This window comes from Benincasa hispida, chromosome 9 (assembly GCF_009727055.1).
Source record: "Benincasa hispida cultivar B227 chromosome 9, ASM972705v1, whole genome shotgun sequence".
Taxonomy (NCBI): domain Eukaryota; kingdom Viridiplantae; phylum Streptophyta; class Magnoliopsida; order Cucurbitales; family Cucurbitaceae; genus Benincasa; species Benincasa hispida.
The window spans coordinates 44,863,470-44,881,245 of record NC_052357.1 but is presented as its reverse complement, the minus strand read 5'-3'; the positions used below and the strand labels follow the sequence as shown (position 1 = coordinate 44,881,245).

Here is a 17,776-nt window from a genome sequence, read left to right as displayed (position 1 = left end):
CCAAATATTTTCGGCTCAATAGGAAACAAAGGTTTTGTAGGAAATAGAACATGTTATGAAATCTAACCTTTAAAAATTGATGAAGGCATGCGATCAATTAAAAATAAACAGGCCGTTAAAATCGCATCAATCCAGAACTGCTTTAGAACATGCATATGAAAGAATAATGCTCGTGCAGTTTCAAGAAGATGCTGATTCTTTCGCTCAGCAGCACCATTTTAAGGAGTGTCAGTACAAAATGATTGATGAATAATTTCATGCTTATTTAGATACGATGTAAGTGCTTCTAAAAAATATTCACCGACATTGTCACTTCTCGACACTTTAAGGGGAACACCAAACTGGGTTCGAATCTTAGCATGAAAATTACAAAAGTGAAAGTAATTCAAAATGATTATTCATAAAATATACCCATGTCAAGCGAGAGTGATCATCAACGAAGGTAACGAAATACCAAAAACCAGTTTTAGACACAACTAGACAAGGACCCCAAATGTCAGAATGAACTAATTTGAAATGAGAATTGGCTCGATTATCAATTCTAGGGCTTGAGATTATACGATGAAGTTTGGCAAACTGGCATGAATCACAATCTAATGAGGACAAGTTATGAAATTGAGAACACAACTCTTTTAAGACTGAGAGAAAGGGATGACCAAGATGACAATGGGCATCAAACGGAGAAACAATGCCAGAATAAGCAACGGTTGTTGATGTCGATATCGGGTGATCAAAATTATAAAGCCCTCCAGATTCATATCCTTTCCCAATAATCTTCTTCGTCACAAGATCTTGAAACAAGCAATAACCAGGATAAAATAAGACAATAATTAAGGTCACGAGTTATTTGACTAATAGAGATCAAGTTAAAAGAAAACTTGGGTAAATGTAGGACAGATGACAGAGAAAGAGATGGATTGAGAGTTACAGTGCCAGATCCAAGAATAGAAGATTTTGATCCATCTGCTAAGGTAACACTGGGGAGGGATGTAGAAGACAAAAGGGTAGAAAATAAGTTGGGATTGCTTGTCATATGAGCAGTAGCACCAGAGTCTATGACCCATTGTGTAGAGGATGAAAGAAGACAATGACTCATGTTACCTAAATTAGCAATGGTTGTAAGGGGCATGTGCAAATGATGAAGAAGATGCTTTCAATGATATCTGGCATTGTTGAGATTTAGCAAACTCATCGAATGAACAACGGGCTTTTTAGATATACCATGGATGGATTGAGACCGTAATTGAACCACATTAGACATCACTACATGGTCATATTTAGCCATATGTGAATTACAAATGTAGAGTTGCAAAAGTTAATCTGAACCCACGAAATCAGACCTAATAGACTACACAACTTCTGAAAAATCCATTGAAAAGTTAAACTAGACAAGGTTTCCAATAAAAAATTGGTCCTTTTCCAAACTGATGTCTACCACCAGCTGAATATGACCATAGCAACAACACAAACAGGTCCAGAGTAGCGGAAAACGGAAGAAAAACCAAAAGTCGAAGAAGATTCCGGTCACACGCGCTCTCTCATGCACCGGTGCATGGGCTGACGGCAGAGGACTAAGGCAGCGGGTGAAGCTCATGCATTGATCAGATGGACACGGGACCACCACGGTTTTGTAGATCGGAGGCTGGGCTTCCCTTTGGAATGAGCGGTGTCAAAAAATAACGCAAAAAACTAACCAAACTTGCAATGGCAGCAGCGGATGGTGGTGACGGCAGCGGCAGCAGCGACAGATGGTGAATACACTGTAGACAGCAGCGACAGGCAGAAATGAACCTAAACACTACCCAAAACCTTAAATATAAATGGATTCTAAACTCTCAAACCCTAAGGTCAACCGAACCCTAATTGGCTAGAGCTCTGATACTATGTTATTGTGATATCAAAATACTAAAGAATCTAATTCATTCTATAGATTAGAGCTTAATATATATATAGGTATACATGAAAGCCCAGGACAAGAAACTAATAAGCTCCTCTGTTTACATATATACTCTAGTATTAGTTTCTGAGTTTTGTATCGCTTTGTTTCGGATCATATATTGCTTGTAACAGCTCCTATTTGTTCTTGGAACCTTAGTTTTTGGTTAGTATTGATTGTATTTGAAATTATAAGAGTGCTAAGGAGGTGTCAACCTAGTTGAGATGTCCTTGTGCACTTGTTGATCCTTAGGCTTTAGTTCTATCTCTTCATTATTGTTACTATCACTTTGTATTGTCTCATTTCATTATCTTACTAAAGAGGCTTGTTTCTTTTTTGTTTTTTTAAAAAAAAAAGAAAAAAATTATCTAACAGTTGCTAACATCCTATTTGTTCTTGGAACCTTAGTTTTTGGTTAGTATTGATTGTATTTGAAATTATAAGAGTGCTAAGGAGGTGTCAACCTAGTTGAGATGTCCTTGTGCACTTGTTGATCCTTAGGCTTTAGTTCTATCTCTTCATTATTGTTACTATCACTTTGTATTGTCTCATTTCATTATCTTACTAAAGAGGCTTGTTTCTTTTTTTTTAAAAAAAAAAAAAAATTATCTAACAGTTGCTAACATAAAAAATAAATCTTAGACATGCAATGATGCGACTAATAATAAGATATCTACCGCCTTCCTAGATGATTATTGGTATTATTGTTATTGTTATTTTTTTTGTTTGTTTGTAAAAAGGAAACAGAAAACTTTCGTGGAAGAAGTGGAAGACTACAAAAGAGAAGCCATAACAAAGTGCAAGAAAAACTAGAAACGTCAATCTGAACCCATAAACTCTAGAAAAGATAAAAAAACTGACTAAATTATTATATTGAGCTTAAAAGTTATTTAAAATTTATTGAGCTTTGCACCACATCAACCTGTCTTTTAGATGATTCATAGCCTAACCGTTTGGGAGTTAACCAAAAGAATGTCCACAATAATTGTGCTACATTGAATTCCTCTCCTAGGGAGGACACCAAAGCCATTCCCCTGGTGAAATAAAATTCTAATAACAAGCTTCCTGTACCCGCGAAACATAATTGTGGTCGTCTGCCACTCAACCAAATGCCACCCTGTTGCTTCCAGCCCTTTTACAAAAATTCCACATGGTGTTTTGATCATGTAATTTTGACTCACACACACGGCACATGTGCTTTACAATTTTTCAATTCTCATAGCTTCATTTCTCTTTTGAAGGTAATCCTGGTCATGGAAGTGCCTACTTCCCGAAGATTTTAGTATCATTTGTAAATGATATACCATGGTAGAGCATTTATTTAATCATAAGTGTTGCAAATCTTGTTTCATTTTTATTTTCTACTTTATGTCTGTGACGTTTACACTTGTTCTTCAACATCAATGCAGGATGACTCCTAGGATGAGGACAGGAATTTTATGTGCGGTACTTCCATTATTGGCAGCATGTTCCCAAAATAGACTCCCATATCATGCAGATAATGGAGTGGTATGTTGTTTGTCATCTTTAATTGATATTTCAAAAATAATGGTTATTAGTTCTTGAGATCTTCATACACGATAAGAAGACATAATATATTTAGCAACTTGCTAGAACTGTGGATGGTTTTCTGTATGTTGTACTTGTTATAACCTTCATCCTATGTTTTGTTTTTCTGTTTGTTGTACATGTTACAACCTTCCTCCTGTGTTTTGTTTTTCTGTTTGTTGTACATGTTACAACCTTCATCCTATGTTTTGTTTTTCTGTATGTTGTACATGTTACAACCTTCGTCCTATATTTTGTATGAGTATGACAGAGGCTTCTGGTCTAGTTCAGTTTTTTAATATCTTTTCTGCACTCTCTTTCTTTTTACATCAATTGATGCGGGACATAGGAGAGTGATGCTCCGATGCTCTTGTCCATCTATTTTCAGTACATTTGGTAAATTATCTCCATTGTCACAGACTTTGTATCTTTCCAAAACTGGAAACCTTTTGGACTCCCACCACCCCCCACAAAAAAATATAAAAAAAAACAGGGGCCTGCTTATTAATAATTTTTGCTATGGCTTTTGCCTTGAGTTTTTTGTGTGGTAAAAATGAAGACTGATGACGGATACAGCTCGATAATATTCATTTTCTAAAAAAACATTAAAAAATATTACTTTCTTTTTCTAAAATTCAAATGAAATTTAGAATGTTTGTCAAAATGTGGAATCAGTTGTTGAGCAACAATATCAACCTCCTAATTTTTAAAAACCAACAATATGTTAGCAAGTTATAAAAAGAGCCTGAAGTTCATTCTCTGTTACAGTTGTGGGGTTCAAACAATATCTTCTTTGGTGACTCGGCCTATTTGTATGAACTTGTCTCTTTGTCTAAGCATATTGTACGGAATCTAGTTGATGCTGTTCTGCAGGAGTCTTCTCCGGTAACTATAACATATATTTAATAACTCAAGTTTTGTATCATTAATTATTAGAGCCCAGCTTCTGACCCTCTGTTCTGATCTGAGTAGGCTGCACGTGGAGTAATGGCCCTTGAAGCTTGTAATTCCATCCTATCGTCTTTCACAGTAAGTTGCCATCAAATCTTTTTAGGATAGCCTAAATTTTGGAGACCAAATATCAATTTATGCCTTTAAGTTTTGCGGTTATATAAATTAAAACTATCAATTTAAACCTTGAATTTATATAAGTGAGTCAATTTAAATCTTGAACTTTTACGAGTGAATCAATTTTGATAATTTATTAGCAATTTATAACTATTTTTATTTGATTTCATATAATCGGCTAAAAATCATCAAAATAAAATTACTCTTCAAAAATTCCACCAAAGTTGAAGAAAATAATCACACAATTCTTTCCAAATAAGTAAAGGAAAATAGAGGAAGATGAATGGATGAAAAGACCACTCAAATTTAATTAAAACAACTGCTACTATCTATATGATTATTGCATTTCTATTTAATTTACATTAATCTTTCCATTAAAGAAGTCTTATACACGTGTTAAAAGTTATGTATTACTAAATTAAAAACAGAATTTTTATGAAAAGTCTAAATTGATTCATCATAGTTGTCCAAGTTTAGGAGTATAATTGATTTTTTTTTTCCCAAGTTTGTTGTCATACCAAGTATGGAAGAAGTTAAAGTAGATCTACTTCTAAAAGTAAAGATAGATACCTTATGGGATGGGTTAGTTAGAAAAAAGTAAGGTGAGTTCTGAAACTGGAGATCAGATTGAAGGATAATTATATTTTTACATCCAATGTTTATATGAAATGCTTATTCATAGCCACCAAGGACATTGTAAGTTTCTTGTATATACCGTGGGAAATTACTAACAGATCATCTTTTACCATACCGAACAAATAATTGGGGGATAAAATTCATTTAGGTTCATGTACTTTGGTTCCATTTCATTTTAATAATAAGTTGACTTGGGAGTAGTTTTAAGATTTACTGAAAGTGTAGGGACTAAAATTAGGCATTAAATACAGGTACCGATATGATACGAAACCAGGGCTAAAATGTTATTTTAAGCAATAATTTAACATATTTCCTCTTCATACTTTTGACCTTCTCTTGTGACAGATAAAAGATGAAACATATGCAATTTGCTCCAAGTTGATAGAGACTGCCAAATTGTGTATGAATGAAAGCAACAAATATTTGCAGTCAACCTTCCAGCTCCTAGAAGAAAAGTCAAAATTGTTAGTGAAATGCTGATGGGAATTTCTAGTGAATTATTATTAAATGCATCAATTTGGCAAAAGTGACCTGTAAATTGTTGTATAAATTTCTGAGATTATAAATGGAATACTGAATGGGTGTATTGAGGTTTGTGGATTAACTTTTGAAATTGTTGTGAAAGTAGAATTAGGGTTGTGATAAATTTGAATAATTTTTTAGCTTGGTTTAAAAGAGGGTATATAAGTTGCATGTTTGTATTATCTATTTAATTTCATGGTTCAATGGGATGCTTTCAAAGTTTAGATTAAATTCGACTTTTTGTTGGGTGCAAAGGGGGAAAGAATTAAACTTTTGTTCCATTTGAGCAATTATCTCTGTAAATTTATGAAATTATGTGTTGTTTTATTTTTATTTGTGGCAATTCGAAAAGTGCACAAACACTAATGTAAAGTCTAAAATCATCGTGAGGATTTTTTTTTTTTTTGGAAAAATATGGGAGAGAATTGAACTTCTAACTTTGAGGTCGATAGTATAAATTTCTATTAGTTGAGTTATGTTCGTATTGGTTGGGAGAGACGTAACTTTGAGTATTGAATTTGAAATTTGGGAGCTATAAATTTTTAGTATGAATATGTTTTATTCAATAACTAAATATTAATCACTTTTAACATAATAAGCAAAAAGGTTAGTTGATTAATTATTATTATTATTACTTGAAGTTACTACATATATTAATAAACTGTACCTTTCTTTTCGGTGGTTCAATAATAGGAATTTTAGGTTAAGTGTGCTTAGTTTGAAGTAATTCTATGTTGGGTGATCTCCTGAGAATTTTTATAGGATGCATGTAAGTGAAGATAAAGTATGCTGAAAGTACAAGTGTTGGTTTGTGGAAATAGTCTGATAGCATAAGATGATAACGTGTAAGGTTGCAAGGATGTTGGGATAAATAAGGTGTTGAATTTAGATTCTGATCTGAGTCCATGGCTTGGAGTGGGAGATTTAAACTTCAAAGTTGCTAATATATGTTGTGTATCAATTGAGTCATACTCTGGCAATAAGTGATGTTTATGAAGCAAGGGTTAACTCTCAAATGATTCATGATGGCTTGTAGAAGGAATGTGCTAATTATCTTTAACTTTGAAATTTTGTTTGGGATCGGTATAGTTTTTTAAATAATTGCGAATACTTATGCTTTAGAAAATCAATTATGAAATAAAATAAAATATTGTTTGGTATATTTAGTTTAAACTAGAAAAAACAGGTTATCATGTTTAGAAAATTAATACTAAATTGTTGACATTTCGATTATTTTTATATTGATATTTAATTTTACTTTGTTACAACTTACAAAATAATTGTTTAAAGATTTAAATTTTATGTTGGTCACTGAATTTTAAATAATGTTCTATTTTGGTTTTGAAACTTTTAAAATGTATGTTTTAGTTCTTGAACTTTGAATATTGTTTTATTTTGGTCTCCAAACTTTTAAAAATATTCGTTTTAATCCCTGAACTTTTAAAAGTGTTTATTATAGTCCTTGCTATATTAAGATTTTGTTAACCTTTAACAAAAGGGTGAAGTGACTTATATTTTTGGTTGACTAGGCTACCAATTAAGTTAGCTATGCTAAAAAAAATTGGAGTTTCAATTTTAAATAAGGTGGTAAAGCAGGAGAATATAAAAGAATTTTTAGTTCAAAATTTTAGTTGTTTAATATTTTAGTGTGTTGGTTGTTGCCATTTTAGCTACCTTCATCTTTTTCAATACATATGGAGTCTAGTCATTAAAAAATACAAACTCGTTCACATTTCTATTGAAAAGTTAATTTTAATAGTGAGGACTAAAATATACACTTTTAAAAGTTTAGAGGCTGAAACAAACGTTTTTTTAAAGTTTATGAACCAAAATAGAATAAGATCCAAAATTCATGGACTAAAATAGGATTTAAATATTGTTTGAGATATTTCTATGATTTAAATGTCAAATAACTTTGTAAAGTCTAAGACATTAAGAAAAATATTTGTTATAAAATTTTTTTAAAAAATAAGAATACATTGAAAAGTCCAAAAAGTCTAGATAGTTAAGACGGTCTATAATTATTCATTTGAAATTCAGTCTAAAATTATATCTTAATATTCCTCCAACTTCTTGTAAATTTGTCCAAATGAGTTTGGTTCAATAGTATTGATATACACTCTGATGGAAGAGATTGGAGGTTCAATCCTCCATCTCACAATTATTTGTTGTACTAAAAAAATATAGTAAATTCGTGTTATAAAATTTTTTTATAAAAAAAATCTAGTAAACTCCATATTTCTCCTTAATCTAAAAGTGATATTTGTGCTTAAAAAAAACAATTAAGATATGAAAATTTTAATAGCCTGGAATAAATTTTAACGATGGAACTATACAAGGATATGAACTCTGATCAGACGATTAGATTTGAAATTTTAGAAGTTTTCAAAATAAATGTTAAAAGGAAAATAATATTAAAAAAAAAATAGTATCTTTTAGTCGTTTTGACTCTTTCCTAATATTTTTCCATTTAGTTTTATTAGAAGAGTTTTAACTTTAATTTTTATATGGTGTATAGGTTTTCAAAATTCTATATTTTTATACTTGGGTTTTTACTAATAATTGTTTGGACTATTTTTAAATATAGAAAAATAAATCAAAATATTTACAAGATATAGCAAAATTTGAGAACTATCAGACATGGATAGATTTCTATCAGTCTATCATTGATAGTTCTTAAATTTTGCTATATTTTGTAAATATTTTCAACAGTTTTACCATTTGAAATAATTTTCCTAATTATTTTGGTATTTAACGTTAACTTTAAAATAATTAAGATAATGATGAGAAATTGGTTAAAATTAATTTATTAATAATAATTTAAATCTTTAAAATTAATCAGTAGAAGTACTTAACGAAAAAATTAAGGTTAAAAATGTAAATCTTGCCGTCCCAAAAATCAGATTGAAATGAAACTCAAAATTCAAGAATAAAAATTTTGAAACTTAAAAGACTAAATAAAATTAAACTCAAAACTCAAGATTAAAAGTATAACATTTTAAACCGGTCAAACTAAAACTAAGATTAAGATCTAGGGAGTCATAAAGATATATTTCCCTTAAAACTATAGATTCCAAGACTTAAAAAAAGAAAAAGGATAGAATTGAATAGGAAAAAAAAATCTAAGAGAATATCAATTTATAGCACTCAACTTTGAGAGATATATCAATTTAAGTCCTAAACTAATAATTGTATTAATTTAAATCCTGAACTTTTAAGGTAGTATCAATTTAAACCTCAAATTAATAGCCGTATCAATTTAAACCCTTTTCATACTTATATCAATACTTTCATAAGTGTATCCAAATAAAACATAATGGATGGTTTAAATCGATACACTTATGAAATCTCAAGGTTTAAATTAATAAATTTATGAAAGTTTAGGATTTAAATCGATACATTTATGAAAATTTCGAAATTAAAATTGATATAATTATTAGTTTAGAGCTTAAATTGATACAATTCGAGATGTAAATGGATATTTGTAATAAAAGAAAAGAGAAAAAAAAAAAAAAACCAATAATAAGACTTTGAATCTTTTTTGAGTTGTCCATGCATTTTGCAGAGTTGTAATGGAGGAGGTAGCTTTTATTGCAATATTTTGCCCTTTTTTCATTTGCATCCTTATCAAGAAATGATGACAGCCTTAGTTTTGTCAGTGCTTCCAAAAGCAAATATGCAAATTGTGGTTCCTTTGTTTAACTCCAAAGTCAATTTTTGAGAATTGAGACTTCCAATTCCAACCAAATGCATCATTTTTGTCAATTTCCTTTCACACTATATGAACCTCCCATTTAATGCAATGTCTTACCCATCAAAACACTTCATCATATGGGGTTCACCTTTTTATACATACATTCATTCATCTTTCCTTCTTCGAAGATCAATTGTTTGATCTATCACTCCTACGATTGTTGTACTTAAAAAGAAAAAGAAATAGTAACGGATGAAGATTTAAACTTACTCTTTAAAAGTAATAGTTATCTTAATCACTAAATTATGTTGAACTTACCAGGCAATGCATATATTAGTAATGTGAAACAAAACAGAAAAGAGTTAAATTACAAGTTTAGTCTCTAAACTTTATAGTTCGTATATAAAATAATGTTCTTCGACTTTAAAATTGTCTGATAGATCAATAAGCTCTTACATTGTCTAATAAGTTCTTAGGCTATTTTCCATCGATTGGAAAGTGCTCTTGTAATTAGGATCAATGAGTGAATTATTTTGTGTGATTATAACAATTTTCAACATAGTTGATTTCTTTTTGAAGGGTTGTGGTTTTTCTCCAGTTTGAATCGTGAGAATTTTCCATGTAGATTCTTGTATTTCTTAAGTTTGTTATCATTTTATTATTTTTCTGTTTATTTCTACGATAAAATTGGGTGATTTTTCCCAAGAAATAAATCATTTTATTGACAAAAGAATAAAATTGATTAAAAAATAGAGCATTATTAATAGCTCATAAAATTGTAATGACCTGATTTTGCCCAAGGAAAGGTGCATGCTAAAACCAAAATTTGTTAGAACAGAAAATCCAAAGATTTTAAACAAATTTAATTGAAAAAAAAAGGCCAAACCAATTTAAGAAGTAACAAGCGCAAAAGCTTTTATTTTCAAGATCCCATGAAAATATAAAAGGTGAATAATTATAACTTTGAAAGAAACGAATAATTTTCCAATTCAAGAAAGAATATGAAGATTAGCCATTGAATCCAAAAGTAAATTAACAAAAGAGTTAAAAAAAAAAAAAAACATGTAAAGCAGAAGTTCGACAAGACACAATCTCCTAGCACTAACTAGCAACAACTCGTTTTACGCCCTGCACGTCTTTGTCATTATTTGAAGAAAAAAAATTGGAAAAGGTGAGTATTTAAAATAATCAATAAGTAACCCCTACGACGAGAACAGTCATACACACCCCTATTGTACAGATAGACAGTTATGCAAGATTCACATACGCTATTAAGATGAAAACACGTGTGCACCTATAAAGATTTGTCATCACATCACATTGATTTCAAGCACAATACATATGTGAAAGAGCAAAGCACTTACCCACAAAACAAAGTAAGATCGCAACCATGCTTTCCAAACATATGAAAACGCCGGGCGTTATAAAAATACCTATGCACTTCTCATTACATTTGGTTCCTCTTTGTTCCTTCATAATATTTTCTTATGTATAAATATATAATTTTGTTGAAAAAAATTCTTTTAATGTACATCTTTATTTTAAGTATATAAAAATTAAAGTTTAACACTTTTTTAAGGTTAGATTGAGAAATAGGACAAAAATTATGTGTACAATATCCACCCTCATACATGTGATATGAAAATCTATTACCTTGGATTAGACATAGATTGTCTTAAGATCAAGACTCTTGAGAATTTGTGTTCATTTACCCAAGATTCGAACACTTCATAAGTTGTTAAGATGATCAACCCTACTTGAATGTTCTTGGCAAACAACTCAACATCTAAGATTTTATATTTCAAGAATCTTTTGGGACTAAACTCGAAGGAAAAAAAAACACAAATGCTAGTAGTAATTTGTCAAAATAACTCAATGACGAGGCTTTAAATAGCATCCCAATAAAACCCTAATACTACATCAACATTCATATCAAAATTACAAAAAATATCCCTACTTAATATGCGATAAAAAGGATATAAAATTAGAAAATAAAAAATTTACGATACAAAATTATTAAAGAAAATATAAATAATAATTTAATGTTATTGACAATGACAGTTCACACAAATTTTATATATAAACATAGTTCAACGGATTAAAATATATATGTTCGACCAACCGATTAAAAGTTCAAATCTCCAAACCCTAATAAAAACATGAAATAAACACAAAAATCCAAATATTCCTACTTATACCTTAAGACATTTTCACAAGATTCTAGTTTCTAGAACAACAAATGATACCGAACACCTAAACTTATGTAGTTTGGACAGTTGTAACTTAGGCCAAACTTTTGCAAAGCATTGTGATTTGTGAATGAATTTTATTATTATTATTATTATTTTATTTATTTATTTATTTATTGCCCCCTTTTATTTTTCATTTTTGCATCTTTATCCAGCAATATGAAACAGCCTTATTTTGTCAGTGCTTTCAAAGGCAGAAGACTTCCAACAAAATGCATAAAAATGGTAAATCCTTCTTCCTTCCTCTGACTTAATTAATGTGTAATTTAATGCAATTTTAAATAAGAAAAAGTGTTCGAGCTCTTTTATTTATGATATGTTATTGAAATTTTGGTATTTTATTGTTATACTCAAATGTTGGTTTTATCTCTTTTTCATTTAAAAAAAAATCACTAAGTTTGAAAATTTATGTACTCATTTGATAATTAATGAAGTACCATTTGATAGTCATTCGATTTTTTTTTTTTTTAATTTTCTGTTTGTTTTCTTACAATTTTTGTGTTATGTTTTTTTATCATTCTTAACTGAACCTTTGAATTCTTAGTTAAATTTCAAAAATAAAAATACTTTTTTTTTTTAGTTTTCAAAATTTGGATTGACTTTTTAAAAACATTCCTAAAAAGTAGATAATAATATAAAAATCAATAACGAGAAGTAATATTTATAAACTTAATTTTAAAAAAACAAATGGTTATCAAACGAGGCTTAGTTTTCTATTTTTTAAAATTAAATTTTATAAATATCTCCTCCACCTATAAGTTTACTTTATCTACATTCTAACAATATTTTCAAGATTCATGCCAAGTTGTGAAATTTGTTTTTGTTTTTGAACTTTGGCTAAGATTTCAAAATTTACTTCAAAAAAGATGATTCGGTTACGTTTGGGATTATCGTAGCTTTTAAAAAAATTGTTAGCAGTTATGCTTCTAGAAAAATCATATGTATATAAAAGTAAAAGTGTGTTTGATAAAATTTAATTTTAAATTAGAAAAAAACTAGTTAACATATTTGGTAAATTAATACTAAATTAGTGGAATTTAGTTATATAATTCTTTGAAAATATATATGATTTGAATTGCAACCATTTTTCTTTAATTAAAAAAAATTATGAAATATTTTTTTTTAAAAAAAATAATCATTATAAGAATTTGAACCCATTAAAATTTGGAATATAAATTATGAAACGAAAATTTGAGATAGATAAGGGATGATACATCTCAAATTTTTATGAAAGTTAAAATCTAAAGCTCCATCAAATAACTTTTGCACGTTAGAACAATTTTAAAAGTGATTATGGGTTCTGGGTAGATTAATAAATAAGTTATTTTACCAAACAACGTAGGCAGTTAAGATTCTCCTAAAATAGCTTTTTAGGATTTCAAAAATAAATCCTAAATGGGTTTGAAAACTATTGTAAAGAAACCAAAAAAAAATAGCATAATTTTCAAAGGAGTATTTTTTTAAAATGACAAAACTGCTAAAAATATTTTCAAATATAACAAAATGTCATTGTCTATTATCATAGTGATAGACACTAAAATAGACATCTATCAACATCAATGACCGACACTAATAGATATTTATCAGTATCTTTTACTTATATACGATGACATTTTACTATATTTATAAATAAGTTGATTCATTTTCTTATATTTGAAAACAACCCATTTTGAAAACCAAATTGTTATTAAACTAGCCATTTTAAGTTTCTTTTTTAAAACAAAAAAGTACTAGGTTTATTGGTTGATTTGTAGACATTATTTTGAATAAGTTTAAATAAATTTAAAAAAAGTTTTAGGTAAAAAAGAATTTATATATGCCTCTTAAAGTTATACATTATGATCACAATTATCACATGGTTCATATCTTTAAATATATAAATTTTTCTTTTTCTTTTTCTTTTGGATAAACATAACTTTTTTTTCTTTCTTCCTCTTTTCTCTTTGACTAGAATATAACATTACAAAACTACAAAATATATAAGATAGTGATTAAAACTTTCTACCTATAAAAAAGAATCGATACCTTAATCAATTGAAATATGTTTGGATGAAGAAATTTTTAAATTTATTTATTTGACTCTTAAGCTATGGATGCAACCTCCATATATAATGAATAAATATTAGAAGAAAAATGATTAAATTAAGAAAGCACCTTTTGACTTTGACAAGTAATAGAATAATAGAATAGAAGGATTTGGTTGGCATTTCAATGCAACTTTTTCTTTAACTTAAGGGCCAAACCTATTAGGAAAAGAGGCAATTCTCATAATGGATTATGGAAAGAGCTGCAAGCAAAGGACCAAAATCATTTGGAATTACTTCCACATTACATATTCATATTTTCATATACAATAAAAAGTACTTTTCTTTTCCATCTCCCACTCTCTCTAAGATTTATTTATTTATTTATTTTTGTTGTGATCTTTTACGTTCTTAACATTTTGCACTTACATGATTTTAATATTTTCTCTCTAAAAAATGAGCTCAATGTAAAATAGGAAAATAAACCAACTTATTTATAAATACAGCAAAATGTCATTGTCTACTGTGATAGATACTGATAGACATCAAATGATTCTCATAATTAAAAGTGTGTTTGGAATGCATTTTCAAGTGTTTAATTTAAATAGTAAGTCATTTTGAAAAAATTGGCGTTTTTGGCAACAACTCAAAACAGCTTTTGAAATGTATTTCCAACCACTTTTGTCAAAAGTGTTTAAATAAAAATAAGTTTTTTTTGAAAAACACTTCTTTTCAAGTCAATCCAAATGGATCCCAATATTGATAGATGTCAATCGGTGTTTGTGACTAATAAACAGTGACATTTTGTTGTATTTAAAAATATTTTTGGTAATTGATCATTTGAAAATAATAACTCATAAAATAATGAGACTAAGAAACAATTTTATTAATTAAGCAAAATTAAAATGTAATATAAGAATGTCTTTTTTTTTTTAAGAATGTACTTAACTGTCTTTTCCTTTTTAGATTAAGGGATTTGAACCTCTTACTTTTAGTGACATAAGTAATTGTTTCAAATTTCATATACACTTTTAAAAAAATTGGGTGGAAGCACGGGGATTTCATTAAACTTAAACCATTAACATATTTGTATACTAAGAGTACATTTACACTGAACATAACTTAATTGATTAAAACGTATCCTTGTTTAAAAGATTAGAAATTTGAATTCTGCATGTTTAAACTATAACAAAAAGTATATATATAAAATAAAAAGTATATCAATATAAAATTGCTAACAAAGTAGTTAAATTGAACACAATTCAAATAATCTACTCTTAATGTTCCCTTTATAGATTATAAAATTGTTTTTTCCCCCACATATTTACAATGCAATATTCTATTTTGAGAATTTATTATGAGAGTCCAATTATTATAATTTGAAGATAAGGGGGGAAAGTATTAAAAAAAAAAATAGAAAAATTGGTTTACCCAACTTTGGGAATTGCAACGACATGTTAACGAAAGCAAGGAAGAACCCAACTTTATTCAAAAGTCAATTGAAAAAGGAGAAAAAGGAAAATAAAAATAAAAAAATAAACATTAAAAACAAAATTGAAAAATATGAGGAATGAAGCTTCTGGCGCCGCAAGATTTAAAACAGGAAATTAAAAGGGGAATTATGCTTATAATGATAAATCCGTAATTCTTCCTTTTTCCCTTTTTTTTATTAAATAAATAAATGGTGAAGATTATCATTAAATTACAAAATTAGTCAATAAATTTAAGTGTGTGATTATTAAAAAGTATTTTGTTGTGTTTAATAGATATTTGAATTTTAAATATATTTAATAGTTCTCTTACCATTTAGTTTTGTGTATAATAAATCATAGACATACTCAAATTAAAAAGATGAATTGACAAAAAAGATTTAAAAAATTTTAATTTTTGTCTTATAAGACTCTAAAACTTCGTTTGATAACCATTTGGTTTGTTTGGATTTTTGGATTTTAAAAATTAAATTTATAAAATTTTAATTGATTTCTTGTTTTGTTATACATTTTAGAAATATTTAATAAAACCACGCCCAGTTTTTGAAAACTAAAGAAGTGTTTAAAAAAAACTTTGTTTTAGTTTCTGAAGGTTAGCTAAGAATTCAAATGTTTAATTCGGAATTATGACAATTGTACTGGTAAAGAAGTGTTAAGAATAATCACAAGTTTTTAAAAAACTAAATGGTTAACAGATGAGCCTTAAAGCTTTACGTCTTGTACTTTATACATCAATTAGTTTGAATAAATGTTGAATAAGTTGAGAACTTTTATGAAATCGACAAATAAATAACACATAAAACGTAAAAAATAGAGAATCAACAAACAAATTTACATGATTCACTAATAGCGTGTTAAGCTACGTTCAAGGAACAAAGGGAGAAAAATTTTATTAGAGAGAATGATATATAATTACATAATGAAGGTCTAAAAGTTTAGAAAGTTTATATAGTACAGTTCTTTAAACGATAAGGTTACAGAGTCAATAACATAAATATGACAAATGCATCCTATACTTAGTTTTTCAAAGTACTAGATAATAGATTTAAGGCATTCAAAAAAAATTATTAAAACAAAAATGAAAGTTTGAGAACTTATTAGATATTTTAAAGATACAGACACAAAGTGAAAGTTCATTCCTCATTCCTTATTTGATAATCATTAGGCTTTTAATTTATGATTTTCGAAAATTAAGTTTATAGATATTATTTTTACCCACTACTTTCAAACCATGTTTTTAAAATCATATCTAGTTTTGAAAACTATATATATTGTTAAAAAAAAAAATTCTTGTTGGATTTTTTTTCAAGAATTCAAATACTTATTAAAGAAAGATGAAGTGCTTGTTTGGAGTAATTTTTAAGTTACTTAAAAATGTTTTATAAATCCTTGGGAGTTGGGAGGAGTGAAGTTGTTGACTCCACTCATTATTTGGTTAAAAATAATTTGTGAACGACTTAAAAAACATTCCATTCATGATTTATTAATTTCTTACATTGTGCATCTCACAACTAATCAACTCACTTCTTGCCTTAAACACTTCCTTAAAAACTCGTTTCAAAGAAAAAATATATATATAAATCAAACAATTATAAATTTCAGTAATTAAAATTGCAATTTAATAAAAAACAGTTTAATAATGTTGGGGCCATCCTAACTTTACCGCGCCTAGTATGTTGGCCGTGCAATGAGGTGATTGGTGATTTCTCAAAACCTTGTAAATTCTATATTAAAAAAAAATTTAGTACTGCTCACATTTATAAATTTTAATAGATTCTATTTTAACGTTTGTAGGCTCTACTGCATTTTGAAAAGCATGTTGATGTGGGCGACAATAAATTGATAAAGTATGAAAATTTTTCCATAATTTTCTATATGACAGCTCCCTCCATTCGTTGTGTGCTACGTCAGTATGCTTTTAAGAATATTGTAAAAGTACACTAGTTTATGAATGCAAATTTATGGTGTGAATAAGGGTGTTCGTGGGTTAGGTTGGGTTGGGTTGAAACACATTTTAGATCTAATTCAATTGTTTGAGTTGTGAGTTTCTTCAATCCAAATAATCTTTATTGAATAATGAACTCAACCCAACCCAACCATGAAACATATGAATTGTGTTGGTTTGGATTACTTAGGTCATTTATTTAAATTATTTTTCTAAAAAGAAGCAAAATTTTATATACAAAACAATTATTTAATAATTTTTATGTATTGAATTAAGGTTAATAACTTAATTTCAATTTATATTACGAAAATTTTACTTATTACTAAATAATTATTTTTAGAAGTTGTTGAGTGATAAATTATCACAAAACGCATAAAATTAAAATAAATTAAAATATAAATTTTAAAATTAATAATAGATTTGAGTTGGTTTAAATTATTATAAATGAATTCATGAACTAATTTAATTCATAAAAATTTTATTTATTTAAACTTAACTCAATTCAATTCAAATAAATTGATAATCTAACATAAACCACAGTTTAAATCGAGTTAATAGAATTTTTCGGATTAAAGGGTGGGAAAGTAATGAGAATTTTTCGCCACTTATGTGTTTTCTCCCCTAGGAGGCTCTGTTTGTCTAATCGTCGATCTTCCGCCACGTG

The 17,776-nt window shown here is 28.2% G+C and overlaps 1 protein-coding gene across 12 annotated transcripts in view; it reads left to right on the top strand.

Annotated features, from left to right (window-relative positions):
- Positions 1-5,904, top strand: part of LOC120086318 (VPS35 endosomal protein-sorting factor-like) — a 53,973-nt gene extending 48,069 nt beyond the window's left edge. For all 12 annotated transcript variants that reach the window (XM_039042897.1, XM_039042896.1, XM_039042900.1 and 9 more), the window contains 5 exons: positions 3,178-3,244; positions 3,346-3,445; positions 4,253-4,369; positions 4,457-4,513; positions 5,534-5,904. In XM_039042897.1, the coding sequence (XP_038898825.1) occupies positions 3,178-3,244; positions 3,346-3,445; positions 4,253-4,369; positions 4,457-4,513; positions 5,534-5,668 (476 nt within the window). In that variant the 3' untranslated portion in view covers positions 5,669-5,904. The remainder of the gene's footprint in view (positions 1-3,177; positions 3,245-3,345; positions 3,446-4,252; positions 4,370-4,456; positions 4,514-5,533) is intronic.
- The last annotated feature ends 11,872 nt before the right edge of the window (positions 5,905-17,776 follow it).